Here is a 23,825-nt window from a genome sequence, read left to right as displayed (position 1 = left end):
AATTAGTCTTCTTTATAGATCGCTGTTTTAAAATAAGTTTGTAACAAATAATAGATAACTACACAATCTTCTATTTTCATAGGCACCTCACTAGCGTAGTGGTCAGTATGTCGACTTGAGGAGGTTTGAGTCATTAGTTAGCGCGAATTCAGAAAGCTAAAGGCATGAAATTGCGCTAAACAAAAACAAATGGTCAAAATATTTCTAATCGCACAGATTTATTAATGTTGGTCTAGATCTATTACAAATGTAATTACATAACTGATCCAAACTAATTGATACAATTACACTTCGTATAAGCTTTTTTTTTTTTTTTTTTTTTTTTTTTTAAAGTATTGTTGATGTTTAATACATTTCGGAAGTCCCTTTAGAAATTGAGATGTCCAGGGCTGGCAAGAAACAAAATGTTAGCCTCGTAACTGATTTTATTTCTATTACATGTTTCGGGTGCTCCTTTAAATTTGAAGATTATCACTTTCTAGCCCAAGCCTCTGCAGGACATCGGGGGGGGGGGGGGGGAGTAGCAGTGGCCAGGGTTCCGAATGTGGGACTATCGAGACGAGAGGAGTCCAAAGTGTAGATAGACACTAGCAGGCAGCCATCCTTGGAGGAGTGTATGGTTAATGGTGAAAACAGCTGTTAGCTACTAACACATGTTGCCAAAGAAGGGTCGGCTCCAGAAATGTGGGGGTGCTAATTGTGTTGGTGGCTGGATGTATTCCACATGATTGCATTTGCACGAACTGAAGGTGACGTGATGAAAAAACAAATGCCGTAGCCCGTATGGCCAGGTTTTAATGAGTGGCTCGACAGTCAGACCAAAAAAACAAAAACACTTGATAACCATGAAAGTGAACGTAAGCCAAACACGGAGACGTCTGTGTACTTCTATCAGTTGTGTGTTCAGTTTTACGTACAGACCAGGAGTTGCTTATTTATACATTTGTTTGACTTGGCTGAAGTAATATTTTTTTGATATGTTTATATTTTGGCGAAACAAGGACGCTCGGTATTTTATAGTGCGACACGAATGTATTTCTTCACTTCTAAACCTTATTTTGTACAAGGAAAATTCATAGGACTATTGAAAACATTTAGTTTGCTTTTATATTTATAAATCATCTTCATAAACTCGTTCTAAAGACAGACGAACATTTTTACGAGCATAGACAAATGTTTTCATTTATTTTCTTTATCCACACTTAGTGTTCAAGTTAGTGTTGGAAAGCATTAGGCCTACATTGTTGACCCCCCCCCCCAACCGCACACACACACAACATGTTCAGGTCACAACTCCCTGTTGTCTGTTTGAACTCAATTTTTGATGGCCGCGGGCGCCCATTACGCCTGGCTCCCAGGGCAAGATTTTTTTCCCCTCCATACTATTTAGATCTAGTATTTTGAAATTTAGATCAAACTGATTAGAACAACAACATAGAATGGATACAAAAGATTTGTTCAAGTTACATTTGTGACTAGATGCACATGTAAGAAGGATCAATGGTCTTCATTAACACTGGCCCATATTGTTTGAAGTGTGAACAGATCAATTTCTGAGGACTCAAGCGAGCTTTAGCCAAATGAAATCATTTTATTTGCATGGGGAAAAAAAATAGACCTAAATATCAAACTGTCGACAGCTTTCAGCGAGGGTTTCACTCTTTTAATTTTTCTCATTTTGTAGCCAATTGTAAAAATGTTTTACATTTGCTTCAGTTTGACTCAAGCACTTCTCTCTATTGAGACGCGCTGACTGAGTGGTAATGCGCTTGGCGTCCGAACTGTGTGTCCCGGGTTAGAATCCTGGTGGGATTTTTACTTGGGTATCTTTAGGGCGCCTCTGAGTCCACCCAGCTCTAATGGGTACCTAACATTAGTTATGCAGGACACATGACACCCTTGTTAACCGTGGGGCACAGAAACAGATGATCTTTACATCATCTGCCCTACAGATCGCAGGGTCTGAAAGGAGGAAGGGAATATGTGTATTGATTATTGGAAGGTTAATTCTAATACTATAGCCTATGTAGCTACAAAAAAATTGTTTTGATAGTTTCTTATATCATTACACACTTGTCTTGATCATTTACGTTACACAATGATTCATTTGCCTCGTAACATTTTTAGAACCCTGGAAGGTGGGGGGGGGGAGCTGGGACACAATGAAGTCTTTCAACTTAAGATAACAGGAAGCGAAGTGTATGAACTGGAAAAACTATTGTTAATGAAGAGATTATAGCTCCTAGTTTAAAAAAAAAATAGCTGTGTTGTGTAGGCCTACTAATCCCTGGCAAGGAGTCTCAAACTACCAATCATAGAAATATTTTTTTAAAATAATAGCCAGCACTAAAAAAAATATTTTTTTTTATATTTTCTGTTGTATTCTATTTTGACATACTAAAAAAAAGTTTAATCGGAAGTTGTAAAGTATGTTGCAGTTAGGTCATGGTTAGGTCTGTGGTTGCAGTTATTTTACAAAACAAAACACATGACCTCATTACAAGTTTAATTAGATCGCGCACTTTGATCATGCATTCAAAAACAAAACAAAAAAACACACTTTTAACAAATACCTCGAAAAAAAAAAGGGGGGGGGGTAGATATGGCTACGTCAGAAGATCATCAGGGCCTCAGAGACTTTCCTACAGGGAGAAAATAAAATATTCTTATTCCATACGCTAGAACACATTCGTACAAGTGCTCCTTCTTCCCCAGTGTCATTAGAGAATGGGATGGGTCGCCTGAATCAGTCAGGAAAACCAACGACCTAGCAGAGTTTAAGTCATTAATTAACATGCATGACTAGATTGACACATGAAGTAACGTCTGTAATATATAAGATAAAATATTAATTTAAAAAAAAAGAGAGATTCAGAAACAATGGGACGACTTCAAAACTCCCCATGAAGTTCTGTACATGGTCGTCAGTCACCTAACCGTAAGGAGAACACTTAAGATCAAACACTGGACGTATTGTAATGAACTCGTCTAAACTATCTCCAAGTTCTAGCTTTCATTTTGATTAAGCCCAACCAGGTGTATCCTATAGGCCTAATACTCTTACATGCTCGAGTCTAGCTAATTCTGTCATGTGTATCTGTCGTTTTTTTTTGGGTTTTTTTTTGTCGCGCGTCTTGAGCGACTACTGCAATAAAACATATGCAAACTCAGTTATATTTCATAACAGACCTTGATGTCTCCACTTGGTAGTCAAGGGACGTCTTTAACTTAAATGCCTTTTAGAATCAGTATGAATTCGTTAAGCTTGGGAAGCGTGGTCGAGAGGCCAAGTGCGCTTGAACTTGGCTTGGCTTGGCTACCTAGAAGGGGGCTCGAGGTTCGACACCCGACTCGGGCAGAGTTGTGTTTACTGAGCGCCTAAAGGCAGCACGGAAAACCAACTCCTAGATACCCCCCCCCACCGGTCCACAAATGAGATTGGACCAAAAGCGCTCTGAGCATGCTATAAGCATGAAAGTAGCGCTATATAAAAGCTATAATAAAAAAGTATAATGCTTGCATGCTTATCACCTATGTTTTGTTTAGTTTTCATATCGTAAAGTTTTTAAGAAAGAAGCAATTCTAGTATTTAGCTTTCTTTAAAGTCTAATAAATTGTTGAACATTCGTGTGTCCTAATATCCTGGCCAGAGTTGGAGAAGCTTTGCATGACGTTTCTGTGTGACGCTCGATAGCGTGAGCAGGGGGGATAACCGTAAAACAACGGATATTAAGGAGTATTGATTGAATATTGATATAATAAAAGATGTTGAATAGAGCATTACTATTTTATAAATATACTTTAAGACAACAATTTGCAACTTACATTAGAATAACTGTACAGTGTATAACCATTCCAGTACATACGTTTCACGCACACACACACAAGTTAAAGAGAGTTATTATAGTGAACTACTATGTTTGTGGGAATCTGTATTATGTTTGTATTACACTGCTATGTTTGTAGGAATCTGTATTATGCTTGTATTAAACTGTCATGTTCGTAGGAAGCTTAACTATGTTTGTATTAAGCTGCTATGTTTGTAAGAAGCTGTGCTATGTATGTAGTCATCTGTGCAATGTTTGTATTAGACTGTTGTGTATGTAAGAAGGTGTGCTATGTTTGTAGAAATCTGTTATATGTTTGTATTAAACTTTTATGTTTGTAAGAAGCTGTGCTATGCTTGTATTAAATTGTGCTATGCTTATATGAATCTGTGTTAAGTTGGTTTTAATCAGCAATGTTTGTATTAAATTGTGCTGTTTGTAGTAAACTGTGTTATGTTATGTATTCGTCTGTTCTATTATATATATATATATTTATATATCCGAAGATTAATGAGGAATGCAGTTTCTCCCGTGGCTACTCAGCCCCAGCTGCGACCTACATATTTTGTCACATGCAACGCAGACTTAACAATTTTCCGCCGGTGGTCGACTTAGATTTTCTTTTCTGTTACGTCGACCACCTTTCAGCTCATTAAAAAGGACTGCTTTAGGTATACGTTCGTCCCCCCATACGGAATACTTGCCCGACCCAGCGTAACTGTCGAACTTCTTCTTCTTCTTCTTCATCGTTCTCATTGTTATGTTGGAGTGTTCATATGACTAGACCAATACATGAGATGAACTGCGCAGTGGTTTCCAAATCAGGGAGCTCTCCATATAGTTTTCTTTCTATTGGGGTGATTTGGGGCCAATGTCTTATACGGGCCTCTTGGTAGAGAGAGCAGTTTTGGAGGACGTGGTCGGCATTTTCTGGTGATACTCCACATGGGCAGATTTCACTGGTTCCAATTTTGAGCTTCCGGAACATGTGTTGTCGCATTCTGTGGTGTCCGGTCCTGAGTCGAAAGATTAGACGTTGGTCTTGTCGGGATAGCTTATAGTAAGCATCATCTTTCTTGTGATTTGGATGGGAGCTCGTCCATTTCTCATTTATTTTATCTACAATTAATTTCTTCATTTCTTCTGGATAGAGTGCAGAGTTTACTTGTGAGTTTGTTCTCCCACTCTTGGCGAGTGTGTCAGCCTTCTCATTTCCTGCTAGTTGTATGTGAGCTGGTATCCATTGAATAATAGTTTTTTTGCTGTTGTGGTTGAGCTTTGTAACTGCTGTTCTGAGGTTTTTAATATAAGGGGAATCAGAGTTTTTCAAGCTTTGGAGGGTTGTTTTTGCGGTGGCGGATAGGGGAAAGACCCTTAGATATAAGGGTTAGCTGTGAATAGCAAATAAACAGCCGCGGACCAACTGGTTTACAGTCATGGAGGATAAGGTGAAGTACTCCAGTGGTTAGAATATTTACTAAAAACATCTCCGAAATCCAGGGAAATGATTGCAAAAAGCGAGTATAGGGCGCTCTAACTCTAAACCCGGGTAGATGAAACCCGTTAGCTAGGGATAGCAGTTCATCTAGGAGAGAAAACTCCGAAAATAAACACCTGCTGCCTTGCAGATGATCTTGGATGATCAAAGGCTATGGGAGCACACCCAGAAAGAAAAGCAGGCTGAAGTCGGAGTCAATGGGCCTCCTGACGCATAACACATTGACACGCAACCTCATCAACTGTCGAACAATGATACTGTCCATACCAGCGATCGAAGCAGTAGTGTGGTCTTATGCATGTTTATATTAATATTAAATTGTGCTTAGTTTGATACCAAAAGACGCTAGAAAATTGATTAAACCTAATACATGCTATTACTTTTTTTTTTTCAATATTAAAAGATTGTTTGTCTACGTTAGATGTAATAGTGTATGCAGGTCACAGCTCGGCCTGGCTAGCCACCTAATAGACGGCCATTTTCTTTAACCCGAGACCAATCATTATTGAAGGCCTCAACACTAACCTGCCACGTCACAACCTGTGGGAAGTTTAGACCGATAATTCGTTGCCACGTCACAGGTCTAAACTGCCCACTGTTCTTTCACAATTATCCTTCTTGGGGCTGCAAGCTTCCTTCCCCTCCCCATCCAATCGAAGTCTGACTGAATTGTACATGCTGCTACTGAAGTGTGAGAGACATTGGATACAGTAAAAAGAACATGAAAATGTGAAATGGCCTTGATCGTCAAAAGAACGATAGCATGCCATTCGGGAGAAGTTTGACTTATGAAAGACGAGTAGAATCTAGAATCGCATTGGCGAAGACGTATTGAAACGACATTTTCAAAGGAACGCTTTGAATCGATCTTGTGGAAAACCGTATGAAAAGTCCTACTTGAATCTTAGAAGAGGAAACGATGTTACTTAACTTAATAATTTCATTTATTAAACATGGGAAATAATGCGTTCTTACTTGATTTTAATCAAAGATGAATTTATAATTACAATGCAAACACAACATTTTGGTTTGAAAACAAACAAACAACTCCTTCACGTCCTCCTAAGATTGAGGGGTGGAGGGGGCTGCATAGTTTGAGAAACGCTGTTCTAGATATACCTGTTAATTAACTTAATGGCTACATTTCTAATACATGGTTGTCGTTAGCCTATAAAGATTATATGGCGCCTCAATGTTAATGTCAATGTTAATAAAAAGCTATCTAAGCAAGCTGTGCGGTATGGTGCTGATTTAGCCATGTGACATTAAATATAATTGCTGGCAATGAGAAGAACTAAGCTAGCTCTAGCTACAGACATGGATATGTTTTAACCGCTCTGTATCCCCATGGTACCTCATTATTTGTGTTGAATTTGATTAGCCTCCCTTGCCTGGAGTTAGTGCGGTGGATTTTTTTTTTTAAATCATTCATTCCTTTGCTCTTTTCAATCTCTCTCTCTCCCTCTCTCTCTCTCTCTCTCATCTATCTATCTATCTATCTATCTATCTATCTATCTATCTATCTATCTATCTATCTATCTATCTATCTATCTATCTATCCATCCATCCATCCATCCATCCATCCATCCATCCATCCATCCATCCATCCATCCATCCATCCATCCATCCATCTATCTATCTATCCATCCATCCATCCATCCATCCATCTATCTATCTATCTATCTATCTATCTATCTATCTATCTATCTATCTATCTATCTATCTATCTATCTATCTATCTATCTATCTATCTATCTATCTATCTATATCCATCTATCTATATCTATCTCCCCATTCCTTTTCTAGGGAAGAAAACTGGAAATAAGTACAAATAAGACACGTCAATTACTGTTATCCCTTTCTCTCTTTTTTTTTTTTTCAATTCCTCCCCCCCCCCCTCCCAGCCCTGGACCCAGTTAAGATCCACTACTCCCTCCACCAAACCCTGCTCTCAGTGCTCTAATTGAGCCCACGTGTTGTGCCCTAACGTCCACTTTAAAACGCATTATTTTAGTCTGGCCCGACGGGCTAAGGTTTTAGCCCACCACTTTTAGCCCGTGTTGGAGTGACCGCACCGGATATATGTCAGTGACTGTTGCGAGAGCACGTAATGCTGTCAGCCCAGGAAGCGGGCTCCCAGTGGTAGTTCAAACGTAGAGCGTTGGTGTCGTCTGCCCTTGTCCATTTCGTTTTAACAGCTTTTTTTTTTTTTAATTTAAGTAGCATTTGAATACTTAGGTGATGGATTAAGAATAGTAAGCAGAGAAAAGAAACATATATATAACAAGAAAAACACAAAAATTACTTTAATTTTTTTTTATTGTATCAGTTAGTTTGGATCAGTCATGTGATTAAATTGTATTATATATCTAAGCCAACAACAATAAATCTGTGCGATTATAAATATTTTTACCAATTGTTTTTGTTTAGGACTATTTCATGCTTTTAGCTTTCTCAATGCGCTATGAACATATCTGTTGCCTGAACCCGTTAAGAAGGATAGGAAAAAGGGGGGTGGGGTGAATATGGGGTTTCTGGTTGAATGTTACGTGATCGCCTTTTAAATGTATTTTATAATTTAAAAAAAAAAAGCTGTACCACTTGAATTCGATTTCAGGGCTTAAGCCTCCTTAGGGAAACTAATTCAACTTACACCACCATATCTGTCAAGTACGATTTCTTTCCCTTGTTCTTAATTATTTATAGTTAATTAACTAACAGGTTAATTTTTATTAAATTGATTCTTGTTTTATCATGTTTTAGAATTATTGTACAAAATTTCAACTTCTTAATCATTGTGAAGTTGGGCTCTTTAGGCTTCGCCTTTAAGCCCTCTTTAATCTAATATATTAAATAGTATTATGCTTTTAGATATATTTTTGACAGTTATTTTGTGTTTATAGTGTTCCCCTCCTCTTTTCATACTTGTTGAGAAATGACATAATATATGTAATAAGTAGATCTACTGAAAAGATGGGTTTGTATTTAGTTAAACTGTTTCTATTTGATGTAAGGGAATGTCACTATTATCCTGCGCATGATGCAATGATCAAAGGCCAATCTGTGGTGGAAGTAGTGGACATCTTTGGAGACATGAGAACGATTAGAAAACGTATGATCTTGTCACCGATTACTGATCTCCTGGCGGCCATTCTTCACTTTATCTTTAATTAATCTTTTTTTATTCTTAAATGTGTGCGCGTTTTTTGTTTTTGTTTTCCATTAAACGCTGATGTCGGCCATTCTCTGGAGCCGATTCCTAATTACCTCTATACGCTTTGTTTTAAACGTCCAAGGAAGATATACATAACACTGGGTCAGAAATGACAAACCATGTAAAGCAATACGAATCAATGACCTGTACCTACGTGCTGTCTATCATATTGATTTAGATTAACGCGCATAATTAATTTTTAAATTAGCTCTATGTCTATACATATTACATTTTTATATTAGCATTGAGTTATATTTTTATTTAATATGTTACACTTTTTGTCGTGTAAATAAAAAAGATATATGAAATATCATACTTTTTAAACTTAGTTGTTGAATCATAGTATAAAATGACCAGGGGATGAAATGACTGGGTATGAAGTGACCAAAAATGAAATGACCGGGGATATGACATGACCGGGAACCTTGTGTTTACTGATATGACATAAATAGTAATACTACGCGTACAGAAAGACGCAACCAATCTTCTGATCAGTACCAATTCTACAGACACAGATTAGACACCTTTATACTCTCTATTCCACTCTGTTTCTTGCCAACGTAAGGCTCATTCATTCGTCTCCCATCAAATCGCCACTCTTCCCTTTGCCTGGTATGTTCCTGCAGGAAGATCTTCGCGATCTTTTGAATTCTTTCGCGAAATTCCTCACTGGTGACGTGATCATCTCTGTTGAACACAAAACTTTAATTAGTAATAATTATAAATACAATCTCTAATGGACAAGCTCGACTAGATAATTGCCCACTGAAAGATAACACGAAGAATGCAGCTTTAAAAATGCATTGAATCAAATACGTGGGACTACTCTTCTCTTGAATTATAATCTATTAATGCATTTTTTAAAAAGACTTGTGCGATGTTTTTACATTGTCAACTATTGATTTATTACACCTGTTACATCGATTGATTGTGTATATTGATTGATTGTGTATATTGATTGATTCATTGCGTATATTAATGTTACAATCTGTTCTCTTCTTACTGTTTTGTGTTACTTTTTGCTTGACATCTAAAGGCAGTTGTTAGTTTGTTTCTCGGGCTAACGTTACGCACACATTCTCTTTCGCTGTAACATTGAAATGTCATTTGTTGGTCAAAGCAGGACCCACCTTAGATAATTGGAGGCCCCAAGCGAAGTGAATTTGGTGGCCCCAAATGAAATATTTTAAAAAAATAATAATAAACAGCGAAAAAATAAAATTAGTCTATTTATTTAAAAGCTAAGGTGCTCCAACCAACAATAACATTGGGCACAAGTTATTTCTTCTAAAAAAAATTGCTTTCACTCCTGTGCGAGGACCCCACCAATTGGAAGCTCTAGGCGGCTGCCTAGTTTGCCTATGCCTAAGACCGACCCTGGTCAAATGAAAAAAAAAAAAAGAATGACACCTAATACAGAGCTGTGGTTCAAATCTTGGTCTTACTCCTGACCAGTCATTGAAGCTCGATTTATTTTTGTTTTGTTTACTAATACTGATGAAAGTTAAATCTAGTGCAGGATTTATGGTCGTGAGTTCAAACCCAGGTCCATCGTGTTACCAGTTCGAATGACATGCCCTGTATCACACCACAAGTCCATTGGTTCTCGGAGACACATAAACATAAGTGTTGAGTTGAGCTTGCAACATACTCAACAGCTATAGCCTACTATCTACCTGTTTATGTCTTGCACAATTAACAAGTAGAGGAGTTTCAGCGTAAGGGATAGAATCTTGACCTCACAGTAAACACAAACAAAAATGACTCACGCCATCTTGTACCAATTCTTTCAACGATCTCGTCGTCTTGAAATCTAATTATGACGTGTGTGTGTGTGTGGGGGGGGCGTTTCTTTCACCTTCATCATAAAAGTACATTAGGTTAACGTATAGTCTTCGTTTACTGCGTTTCCGGCGCCCCTGTGATTGAATAATTAAATCTACGCGGATGTTTTGATATTTCATTTGAAGTCAGCTATCTCTAGAAGACCTTTTGAAGTCACGTGGTCAAAAGAAAAGTGGTAGTCTTCTTGCTCACGCACCTGTGTCTTTTTTTTTCCCCATACGAGTTAGTATACCCATACTACTTATCCAGTCTATGTACAAGTCAAGTCTCAACTTAGTAGAAGTCAACTTTTTCTAATTCCTGTCGACTACTTCTCTTTTGTTTTGTTTTTTAACCTTATTTATTGGTAGCCAACTTAGTGATTCTTTGACTGAACATATTTATTGTTTTATCTATAATGTACATTTTTAGGTCTATATTTATTTACGTTTTTTATTTTCCTTTTTAAAGTAGTATTACTATTCTAACTTGTTTTACAAAAACCTCAATAGATTCTTTAAAAGATTACCATTTGAGTTTCTGAGTTTTGCTAAAGTTTATATCAAAATTTGGTTCAAACGGGGATGTAGCGGAATGGATTAAGTGAATTTAAAAAAAACCTAAGCTGCTTTCACTGATAGTCTCCTTCTCTGCCCCCCCCCCCTCTTCCCTCCCAATCAAGACCAATCATTATAGAATGCTAGAACACTGACCTGCCAACTGTGGGCTGTTTAGACCAATAGCTCATTGCCATGACACAGGTCGCGATGTTGTACCTGTGACGTGGCAACAAGCTATATGTCTAAACTGCCCACAAGTTGTGACGTGGCAGGGCAGTGTTCAGGCTTTCTATAACCATTGGTCTCGCCTCCATCTCCAAATCCTTTGTTTACTTCTGATGCAAGGACACATTTTTGTTTTCCTACTTGCATGAATTATTCAATAGTTGGTTAATTTAGATCTATGTCCTGGGTTACCTCTTTCCGTAATTATTTACCACATTCTGGTGGAATCAACGCTGGTATCGTCAGTTAGGAGAGAAAGAGTTAAAAATAGCAAGAAGTAATGGAATACAAATGTAGTCTAAGAACAAGAAGTAATGGAATACAAATGTAGTCTAAGAACAAGAAGTAATGGAATACAAATGTAGTCTAAGAACAAGAAGTAATGGAATACAAATGTAGTCTGAGAATAAGAAGTAATGGAATACAAATGTAGTCTAAGAACTTCTGTTATTTGATGAAATACAGACTGAGAACCACAGCAGTAAATTGTTGTTTTTTCCTTCCATTAGTAGCGTATGGTTTATTTCAACCTAATCATATCTACGGGAAACCTATTTCATTACCATATCTGTATAACTTAATAATGACCATACACCACAAAGCACTTATGCATAGAGGAAATCATTACCAAAGAGGAGATCTAGAACAGCTTTGGGAGATTATCATTGTTTGAATGTGGGCTAAAGAGTCTCAAAGCATGTCAATTAAAAGTCCTGGACTAAAATTGAGCTTGCAAAAAAGTTTTAATAATTATTTAGTATCACATCTAGAACAAGACACTTGGAGAAGATTTAAGAATATGACTCTCAATTTAAAATTGAGTTGACTTCTTTGCTGTTAACTTTAATCATAAATGTCCCATTTCCACTGTGTTTTTCTTTAAAAGATATATATAATGTTTTCCAGGTATTTGAAGAAATCCTTGAGAAAACCAGGCCAGTGGAAGAGAAAATTGATTGGCATGATCACAAGTACATTGAGGAGGAATTGAAGCGACAAGGTTAATGTTGTTGTTTTTTTTCATTATCCAAAACTGTTTTGTTCATACAATATTATTGTACAGACATTCTTTTGGATGCCTACAGTAAATACCACGGGGTCAAGATGTAATTTAACTACCACTTTTTAAGTTTGTTGGTTTTAGGTCATTGATTGTTAGGTAATATACACATTGCCCCTGATGTTTCTATAGACCTAATTCAAATAGTCAGTTTACATCTTAGTAGATTCACTATAAAAAATTCATCAACTTTTACATCAGATAATGTTCTTGCTTAAAAAGAAGTCTTCTTTCGTAGTTAAACTATATGGATTAGTGCTTTATTTGGAAAAGTCTATATGGCTGAATAGGAAAGGCAGGGAGCATTGGACTTGAGACAAAAAATGCACCTACTTAAAACAATCGTCATGCGAACAGCACATGTGAGACATGGTAGTCATCTGCCAAAATTGAGAAAAGACTAAATGTGGCTCAGCAAAAATGGCAGATTTTAGGAGTTAGTTTAAGAGATCATGTCTCAAACAAGAAAATCTTATGCTGAGCTGGGAGTTGACCACTTTATGAGGTTGTGACAGAGCGTCGCATGAGGTTTGCGAGACATGCTCTCCAACAAAATGAACTACGCCTACCAAGAGTTGTGATAACATGGAAGCCAGTATGAGGAAAACGCAAACGGGGCGTCCTCATATAACTTGGTGCCACACTTTCATGAAGGACCTCAGGGCAGTGGACAACAGGTGGAAAGAGGCTTCAGACATTGCCAGTGACAGATCTTTGTGGAGACAGCTTGCTACCCAAAGTGCCAAATCGTGCCGGAGGATCTAAGTCTAAGTATTAATTCTGTCACCTTTAAGTGTACACTTCATGTTAGTGACATTTTATTTTTTTCTTGTTGTGTCTTTGCTTTAAGTTTTTGAGTTTTCTCCTAATTTTCTTCTAAGTTTTTCTGTTTTGTGCTATCTCTTGTATTGTGATGATATTAACACTGAGGAACATTGTGACAATTAAAATGAATTTTGATTCATTGAATTTTTTTCTACAACAGGTCCAGGTGAGCAAGGTTCAGCCTTCAAACTGTCTCCAGAAGATGAACTACAGAAGAATATATTATACAGAAGTAATGGGTTCAATGCCCTGGTCAGTGACAAAATATCATTACAGAGATCTATTAAAGACATCAGACATCCTCAGTACGGTTTAAGTAATTAAAATAATTTTTTTTTCTCTAGTTTGATTAAAATATTTATGAAATTGTGTTGCTATTGAAATAGTACCCATTGATTGGTTTTATAATATTTTTTAATGAGGTTATTTGTTAAGGAATGATCACATTTTGTGGTTAAGCTGAATTAAAAATAAACATATTTTAAAGCTAAAGGGATTATGTTTCAAGTCCATGTTAAGGAAACAATATGTCCATCTCATTATCATTGTTTTGTTTTTTTCAGCTGTAAAAGCAAACAGTATGTTAAGTTCTTACCAACTGCAAGTTTCATACTTCCATTTCACAATGAACATTTGTCTACTTTGTTGAGATCAGTGTACAGTATAATCAATAGAGCACCTAAAGAACTTGTGAAGGAGATCATTTTGACTGATGATCACAGTGATAAAGGTACTAAATTGTCACTGTCTTTAGCCTGTGAATTCTTCACTTCCATGCCTAAAAAAAATAAAAATTATTTGTTCCCTTTTCTTTGATTTATGACTTTTTTTTGTGTGTGTTATTTAAGATGAGTGCAAGAAGCCACTGGATGATTATGTCAAGGAACATTTTACCAATGTGAAAATTGTCCGAGCTGAGAAAAGAGAAGGATTGATTCGAACAAGGTTGTTAGGAGCACGGCATGCTACTGGAGAGGTTCTTATTTTCCTCGATTCCCACATTGAATGTAACATCAACTTTTTGCCTCCACTTCTAGGTAAATATATTGCCTCTTTATTGGTTCTTTTAAAATTTCTCCTGTTGATGTTATTGTGGCAAATGTTTTATACAAAGTTTTGATGACATTTTATTTTATGTTCTAGAATCTCAAGAGAATTATTTTCGCAATAAATTATAATAACACAAAAATATATTTTTTGAAAGAATTGTTAACATTGCAATATAAAACCTGTAATAAGAATATCTTTTAATGCCAGATTATTGAAAGAATCAAAAGGAATATATTAATATAAATTTATTGAATGTTTAAAATCAGATTACTTGTTTTTTCTATCTAGAGCCCATTGCTCAGAACTACAGAACAGTTGTTTGCCCATTCATTGATGTCATTGATTATGAAAACTTTGAATATCGAGCTCAGGATGAGGGTGCAAGGGGAGCTTTTGATTGGGAGTTTTACTATAAGAGGCTACCTCTTTTAGAGGAGGATAAGAAAAAACCTTCTGAGCCTTTTGCGTATGTATAAGCTATCTTATTTTTTTTTCAAGATACTTAATATCTCCTTTGAAACCTATATGTTTAGCTATATTTATAATTAGCAGATAAATGTTTCAAATTAAAACACTGTTGTCATATATGTTTATGATTACACAGCAATCCTGTGATGGCTGGGGGACTATTTGCCATCAGTAAAGAATGGTTCTGGGAGCTTGGTGGCTATGATCCTGGTCTAGATATTTGGGGAGGTGAACAATATGAGCTTTCATTTAAGGTAAAACATTTCACATTAGGATCTGATAACTACTTTATATAAATGTTATTGCCTCCATTATAAAGTCCAGTAGAATTTAGATTTTTGTGGTATAAATGACATTGTTCTTCTCTTAAACATCTTGGTTTCAGATTTGGCAATGTGGTGGTACAATGGTTGATGCCCCTTGTTCAAGAATTGGGCATATATATCGCAAATTTGCCCCATTTTCTAATCCAGGAGTTGGTGATTTTCTGGGTCGAGTAAGAAATATTATTTATTTTTTTAGCTGTTGTGACAAATTTTTTGTTAAAAGGTTTTTAGATTTGCATAATCTTTTGTATTTATAATGCAAACATTTGCCATTTGACTGGTCTTGTCAAAATAAACTGGTGAAATATTATCTTGCAACTTTTTAATGTAATAATCTCTTGCTTTTAAAAAGAACCTTGTTATTCCTTAATATTTGTGACATCTCTTCAAGATTATGATTTTCTTTCAGAACTATAAACGTGTTGCTGAAGTTTGGATGGATGAGTATGCTGAGTATATTTACAGCCATCGACCACACTACCGTAGTTTGGATGCTGGAGATCTAACAAGCCAAAAGGCCATCCGGCAAAAGCTCAACTGCAAACCTTTCAAATGGTTCATGGAAGAAGTAGCCTTTGACCTGGTCAAGTTTTACCCACCAGTGGAGCCACCTGCCATGGCTAAGGGCACAGTCAGTCTTATTATTATTATTATTGTTTAAACTTACTACTTAATAATTATTTCTTTATTACACACAAAAATGTTGATAGCTAAAAGAAAACAGTCCAAAACCTAAACATTCAACATATTCCCAGAATTTTAGTTTATTTTTTATAATTAAGCAAAATAAAACGTTATTGGTTTCAATTTTCTAATGCAATTGTCACATTATTTTTACCAAGTTTTGATTGTATTTTTTTTATTATATATTTCTAACTATAGATTCGCAACATGGCTATTGATTTATGTATAGATACAAAGTTCAAGAGCCAGGGTGATACATTTTCTGTTGAAACATGTGCTGACTCAACAGCAAGAGCTAAGGAACAGGTAAACAAAATGTTTTTGCCTTGACATTAACATTGACTCTTCATAGTTCTTGTTGTGTACAAAATTTGAGAACCTTTTTTTTTGTTTTCCTTGTTGTTTTGTGCGCAGTCAGAAAATGCTTTCTGGTGGGATATATTGACATGTTGGTTACACTGCCATATAAATGTTTAATTTGATTAACCCTTAAGGCGCGTGTGGTAGTTTAGCCTCCATTGTTTATGAACTCATTGAAAAACAGCTCAGCACTTTAAGGGTTAATGAATATGTTCATGATAATGTACCTAGAACGAAATATAGATTCTAGCAACACTTCTGTAATATATATCCAAAATAATATATCCATAATATGATATTAAGATGCCTCCAATGTAGCTCGTAGCGCAACACTTTGTGCTATAGAATATATTATAGAATACATTAGTTTCACTATATCATTCAGCACAACTTGAAGCTTAATATTCATTCAGTTACGTAGGACTAATTAAACAATAATAAAACAGGATCCCTCATATGATGACCGACTTAACAACTATTTTTTGATTCATTGAGAGCTACATTTCTGCTACTAAAATTATATTCACAGGTTTTCTCATTGAGACTTCCAGTCATGTGATCAGATTGTTAACACTCCTTTCTTTCATGCTTTAATTAATACATTCATAGACTATTTATGACTTCTTCTAATACAGTTTAGTAAGTTGGGCTGTGACAATTTTTTATCCTAAACACTAAAGCATTCTACTATAGTAGTACTAGCTGGATATGACCAACAGCCTGTGGGTCTTTGTCTGGGTATTACTGATCTAGTGGATTGGATTTAAATCTATGTCAAACATGGCGAATGTTCCGTTCACATTTTAAAAAAAAATATATTGTGCCACGAAAATGAAAGTAGAGTGTAATAATGGGTTTTCCAGTTAAGCCGAAATATTGGTATCAAATATAAAATGCTGTGAAAAATGGGTTTACCCGGTTTGTAAAAAAATTTTGTTCTTTAATAGAAATAATTTAGTTTTGTTTTTTTTTATTTTAGGGTCTTCCCATTGTGGGTGGACATAAAGCATACACTAAGAAAAATTCATGCCAAATTTTATCATTATTGGTCAGAACGGTTTTGATTTCTGTGCAGGACTTACATACATACATACATTCTTCTTACATTAGATAACTAATTTATATAACTAGAAGAAAAATGTAATGATTAGTTGATTATATTGTCTTTTTTTTTAATATTAAAGCAATTCGAATTGACCTGGCATAAAGATATTCGACCTCAAGGGCGTTTACTCTGCTTTGACGTATCGGAAAGCAAGCCCAGAACTTCTGTGATATTATTCAGTTGCCATGGAATGCAAGGAAATCAAAGATTTAAGTATAATGTGGTAAGTGACTTGTGCTAGAGAGTGGTTATTTTTTTAAATTCAGTTTTGAAATAGTGGCTTCTGAGGTTTCAGTGATTTTTCATTGAATATTATTTTCACCACCTCATGATTAAAGTTCCCCTTTCAGACCTTGCGATCTATGGGGCAGATGATGTAAAGGTCATCTGTTTATGTAGACGACGGTTAATGAGGATGTAATAGGGCCAGCACAATGACCAACTGCCTTTACTTTTCCCCATCTAATGTCATATACCCATTAGAGCTGAGTGGACTCAGAGAGACCATCAAGATTCCTAAATTAAAAATCCCAGTCTTCACCAGGATTCTACCCTGGGACCCCTCAGTTTGTAAGCCAAGTGCTCTACCACTAGCCATCATGCCTCCTTTTGGGATAGTTCTAGGCCAGAAAAACAAGCTTTTGATACTGACACAGATACATAATAATTTATTTATCTTCATATTGAAAGCACTAAATTTGTTTCTTTGTTCAAAGGATACCAACCAGATTTTTCATCCCATTAGTGGTTTGTGTATGGATACAGACTCAACTACAAAAGAGGTGTACATGAATCCTTGTGATGTGACCATCAAAACTCAGGAGTGGCAGTTTGAAAAACCTAATTTAGATGCTTTAAAAGCTGATAATTAAATATCTTTCATAAAGATTATTTTTGAAATTTGTATAAACCAAATTAAAATATATATACTTGTAATGGTTTCTAGAAAGATGTCATAATTACTTGTACAAAATTTATCATTTTACACTGTAAAAAAAAAAACGTTTTTACACAACAATACTTTTAATAACATCAATTGTATACATATTATGTGTGCTGATAAAACAGGTTGATAAATAGATTACAGATATATTTTTTTTTAATTGCTTTATTTAGCTCATCTTTCATGCTTAGTGCGGGATGACCCAATATCTTTTTTTTTGTACCAGTGTTGGGAGGGGGGATCTGGGAGAAGTTATCCAAGCTGTCTTTAGGTGCTCAGCAAATACAATCTACTCAAGTTGGGATTCAAACTTAAGCCCCCCTTGTTAGATGGCCGAGCTGTAGCCGAGCAGTATTTTACTTTGTAAGAAAATTATATTTTGACAGTAGTGTGATTTAAGTTTCTCCATATTATTTTAATTAGAAGAAATGAAAACCAAATCTATTTGTAAAATGCTTAATGACATGAGATGTGTACTAAGGTTTTCACCACATCTCTTGAAGACTCAAGACTGTTGCTGACAAACTGGTGTTTTTTTTTAACTAATGTATTTGTTTTGTTTTTTTAAGTTTACATACATTGACTCAACCATTTTTTTTTAAGAAACATCTTTCTTATGATGTGTTAAAGCATGTATTCCTCTTAACTGCCCTCCAAAAAAGGCCTTGCTTGTTGCACATTATGGCAGTTTAACAATTAGCTGTTGTTGATTTTTCTGCAGATGTGATTGTTTTTTGTTACGTTTGGAGAGAAATGAAGTGTTGTAAATTTTAAGTTGTTACCTTTCATGATTAGGTAATGACATTAAATATGTGTTTATCCATTTATAGTTTAGAAAAAATGTTATCCCTTGTTCTGGTGCACTAAGTAAAAGATTAAGGAATTATATTGAGTGTTGGTGAAGATTTTGAGATTTTTTAAATGGCAATCTGGAATTGTACCCTTGACTTGCAATGGACTGCATTCACATTCATTTATATTAAACTTATTACACCTGCTATGACTAAGTTATTATATGGATAACTAGCCTTTATCCATTGGCAATGTATTTTTTATTGAAATATCTTTAAAAAATGAAAGAAATTTAAAACATCAGGCCATATACCATATGGAGTCTTAAATAAATGATGTTATTTTAAAGGGACCAAGTTTTGAGTATTTCATGTTTTTTAAGTAATAGATAAAAAAAAATTCTAGAATCCTACACTATAGTAGAATAGTAAGTACATTACCCCTTTCAACCTGCCATCCATGGGGCATATTATGTCATCTTTATCTATAGCTGAAGCTTAACAACCATCAAGAACCTATTAGAGTTGAGTGGGGTACCCAAAGAGTTGGGCATCCTAATTTTGATTTTAAATCACAGTGTTTGGAACTCAAAACCTCTCATTTCAGAATCCAAATGCTTTACCGCTCAGCCACCAATCCCCCTATACCTAGTGATGGCAGTTTTGTTTTTTAATGAAAACAGAAAACATGCTTACAGTGTGATGTTGGCATCTTTGATGATGTATGATGTATTTAAAATGATACTTTTATCCTGGAGCAAGGGAAGATAATTTAACTTTACCTTAACAAGGTGTATTATGTAACCACATTTGATATATATATATATATATATATATATATATATATATATATATATATATATATATATATATATATATATATATATATATATATATATATGTGTGTGTGTGTGTGTATATATATATATATATATATATATATATATATATATATATATGTGTGTATGTATGTATGTATGTATGTATAAAGAATTAGTCATTTCTGATGTTTCCTTTCAATTTTCAGTTAACTTTTCTTTGCTTCTATTATGATGTGAATGTTGCTTTTTTTTTTTTTTAACTTTATAATTATTATTTATTAATTAAGATATATTTATTTTCTATGTACATTTTTCTCTTCAGTCACAATTCACTTAGACAATGTTGATTTTATTGAAATTGAGAATGAGGGTGATTGTGATAGGGTATATAGCTGTAAAATGTTGCTTTAAAATTATATAATATATAAAATTATATAATATTACCCAACTTCAAAGACTTCAAAAAAAAAAAAAAGTTGACAACTTTGGGATGTGTGATTGACAATGTTTATATTTTTCCTCATGCAAAGTTATCTCAGGTTGTCCCAGAAGTAAAATATATTGACCTGCACTGCTATTGTCATGGGTTATTTATTCTTATGGACTGTTTTGCTTTACAATATGTTGATGAGAAATATTGTACTTTCCATTTTGAAACCAAATATATTTGAAGAAACTATTACAACCCATTTCAAATTATTATCAAATGTCAAATGACACACAACAATAATTTTATTCTTTCAATAGGGCATACAAATGTGAGTTATCATATTGGATCCTGTATTTACACTCTTGAGAAATCTACTTTTAAAAAAAAATTGTAATACTTTTTCAGTGGTACCAATACACTGGTACAATGGAAAAAAAAAATGTCAATAAGCTTAAAAATAGTGTGTACAATTCCTAATGTTTACTATTTGTAACTATTTTTTCACTAATACTTATTTTAACACTAATAATATTTTTTTAATGTCGCTTATTACTACAATGTAATTACATATTTAGTGTCCAGATGTACATCTATATTTTTCAGATTAAACAAACTGTGACTGTCACTGACAAATCCTTTCATTTGGTAATACCTCTCAAAATAATGCTATAATTGACTTTCTGTCTTATAGCCTGTTGCAATGGCTGGGATTTGGGCTGCCAACAGCCCTTTATCCCCTTTCATGAGTCATTCAGTTTATTCCAAGTGTAACTAAAGCTTTTAATGTCAGGCTGAAATTCAGTTTTAGGTATCTTATTATGTTAGTTTAGTTAGAAATGCAAAGCCCCACCTTCTTTTTTACTTTATACTCTCCTGCAATTAGGCAAAGGTCTTCTGCTGGGGAATTACAATTGTGCATTTTTTTTCTAGATTGTCGAATGTGATCCATAAGCATTTTTTTGACACATTTTTTACTAATTTTCTAAGCTTTTTAGCTGATCATAATTAGAAAATTTATTTTAAAATATTTCATTTTTTGTTCTTTGTGATGTAATTTACCAAGTTTTATCATGATTAAGCAGTCACATCTTTCTGAGCCACATCATGACAACTTTCTATGCCAATGAACATGATTTATTATTGTATTATTTCTTATCATGATTTCAATGTTTCCTTATATTGTTGACACATTCTCCTTTCAAAAAGTATTAAATTTTTCTTTATTATGCTATGACAAAAGGTAATACAATTAAAAGTGTACTTTTAAGCCACTGCCATTATGAATGATATCAATCATAAATTTTTTCAGTATCTAAAAATATATATTCCATTTATACTTCCTATACTTAAATATATATTATATAACTTGTTAGTCAGTTGTTTGTCTTTAAAACTGTATTCTTTCAACTTTTAATCCATCATAGGCTAAAAGAAGAAATTATCCCAGCATGAAATTCAAAGTCAATATTATTTGATTCCTTATTAAAGAACTAATTTTGAGCAATTAGCCTAAAAACTGTTTACAGTAAGGTTATTACTATAACTTATTCTCAGTGGCTTTTCTTTTCAAATGTAAATAATATGACACTAATGTATCAATATAAATACATTCCATGGTTGTTAGTAACTCATCAGTGTTAATGCTATGTGATAAACTGTTGAAAAATGATTGTGCTATTTTGTTATTTATTTTTGTTGCACCTTGGTCCCACAAAGTAGGTCAAATCATTACAAAAGCGTTTCTCAAACTGTGGGGCACACCTCCCTGCTTACAAGGAGGGTGTGGAGGCTTTCAATTTATATTTCAAGGGACAAGAAAAAAAAATTATTTCTATTGTATCAATAAATAGATGTTTAAATATTAAAGATACGATAACATGATTCTTTTTCACTTATCCATTTGTCCATTGAACCATTGGGGCATGATTAAGAATGTTTAAACATTTAAAATGATTCGAGTAAGAGACCTCTGTTTCGTCTAAGTATCAACTTATAGCATTTTTACCATTCTCACACGAGGCATCTGACCAGGATGAACTGAAAACTTTTTTTTTATGTCGTGACTAATGTGATTGTTTTGAAATTTCTCATGTCAGAATGGTTTAACTTCTCCCACCTGTCATACATAGTTCTCTTGATGACTTTTACATGACAAAAAAAAATGGTTCATTACAAACATGCATGCATTATATGTACCTCAAATTTCCTTCCCATTATAGTATTGGCCAGTGCTGCCTTCTTCATTATTTGACTATATAATCTGCTGCCATTCCACTATTAATTCCAGAAAAAAATTTTTTTTAGTGCCCAAAAGTTTTAAAATGATCTACAAAACAATATTTCCAAATAAAAAAAAAGAGTCTATATGAACTGACTTTAATAAACATTCATTAAGTAAATTTAGAGTCCAACATATTGTACATATATGAGCACAGAAAAAATGGAGATTTTCATTATAATTATATGTCTCAAAGCTTTTTTTCCTTTTAAAACATTTTTAAAACCCTCCTGTCTTTGCTTATAGGACTCCAACAGAATCTCTGGCTGTTTTTTTTTTTTTAATATAAAATTGGGGTAGGGGCACTTTAGTTTATCTATGCGGGTGCCAGGATAAAAGTTAGAGAAACATTGCATTGGAAGATCATTTAGCAAAAGATACTTATTTAATTAATTGGAATAAAGCTATGTTATGGACTTTTTTTTAATTCTAAATATTAACCAATAATAATGAAACCAATTAGATTGACTTTAACTAAACATGTAATTATTTAAATTATAACTACTAGTTAAGTAGAACAAAAATATTTATGACTCTGTATGAAACATAATCACTTTTATTTTACTATGTGATTTATATTTATAAAACAAAACAACTTATGGTTTCAATAAACAAGAAGTCGAGCTTAGAATATTATTTTAAATTGTTTATTTATTTGTTAATAGTTTACTAGAATTTTCATTTTAATTATTTAAAAAAATCTTTGCCTCTGAAAAAAAAAAAATTTGTGGCAAAGGCCTGTTCCTTTGTTTCAGTTCCATAAAATACTTTATTAGGCAAGTACTTACAATAATGTGGGCTTTTCAGTGGATCATTGTACATTCCTTGAAACGTTGTTTTTTGTTTTTTTTAACTGTGGAAAGAAATGGTGGAACTTATTGATGACAATATGTTTATAAATATAATTTTGAAATGCCCATTTTTTTGGTTACATTATGATTTTTAATTCAATAAATAAAGAACATTATATAAATAATTTTTTAAGTTTTACTTTTTGTTTTGTTAAATGGGAAAAATAGTCATTTACATTTTGAGATTTGTATGTCACTTCAAGTCTCTTATTAGATTAAACTGCTCAACTGACACATACAAAAGTGAAAATGCAATAATTATCTATTTTTTTAAAGTATTATATTTTTAATTGAAACAATAAGACAAGATAACATAGAAAATAAACAAAATAAATACATTCAACTGTTCCTATAACGAAAAAGAATTATACTTATATTTCTTATATATTACAGACGTGAATTGAACAGAGAAGATATTTTCATTCTACGAGTAGCCATGTTTCAATCTAATTATGCATGTTAATCAGTGACTTAAATCCTACCAAGTCATTGGTTTTCCTGGCTGATTCAGGCATCGGCATTATAAAAGAAGGAGAACTTATTTGAATTTCTCCTAGCATATGGACTAAAACATGTGCCTTTATCTTTGTGTCTTTCTGAGTATTTTATTAGGTTTGTAACATGTAGTTCATGTTAAATGTTTTATTGCTACTTTACTTTTTAGTCTTCTGTCCTGAAATTGAAG

General features: G+C 34.0%; 1 protein-coding gene across 1 annotated transcript in view; it reads left to right on the top strand.

Annotated features, from left to right (window-relative positions):
• LOC106059417 (putative polypeptide N-acetylgalactosaminyltransferase 10) overlaps positions 1-23,267 on the top strand; it is a 28,428-nt gene extending 5,161 nt beyond the window's left edge. Inside the window, exons 3-13 of the mRNA XM_013217032.2 lie at positions 12,055-12,148; positions 13,194-13,338; positions 13,597-13,763; positions 13,882-14,070; positions 14,372-14,549; positions 14,688-14,805; positions 14,937-15,047; positions 15,287-15,508; positions 15,760-15,867; positions 17,106-17,249; positions 17,743-23,267. Coding sequence (XP_013072486.2) covers positions 12,055-12,148; positions 13,194-13,338; positions 13,597-13,763; positions 13,882-14,070; positions 14,372-14,549; positions 14,688-14,805; positions 14,937-15,047; positions 15,287-15,508; positions 15,760-15,867; positions 17,106-17,249; positions 17,743-17,898 — 1,632 coding nt within the window. The 3' untranslated portion in view covers positions 17,899-23,267. The remainder of the gene's footprint in view (positions 1-12,054; positions 12,149-13,193; positions 13,339-13,596; positions 13,764-13,881; positions 14,071-14,371; positions 14,550-14,687; positions 14,806-14,936; positions 15,048-15,286; positions 15,509-15,759; positions 15,868-17,105; positions 17,250-17,742) is intronic.
• Positions 23,268-23,825: the final 558 nt, after the last annotated feature.

This window comes from Biomphalaria glabrata, chromosome 8, assembly GCF_947242115.1.
Source record: "Biomphalaria glabrata chromosome 8, xgBioGlab47.1, whole genome shotgun sequence".
NCBI lineage: Eukaryota > Metazoa > Mollusca > Gastropoda > Planorbidae > Biomphalaria > Biomphalaria glabrata.
The sequence above is the reverse complement of the archived record's forward strand: the minus strand, read 5'-3'. Positions and strand labels throughout refer to the sequence as shown.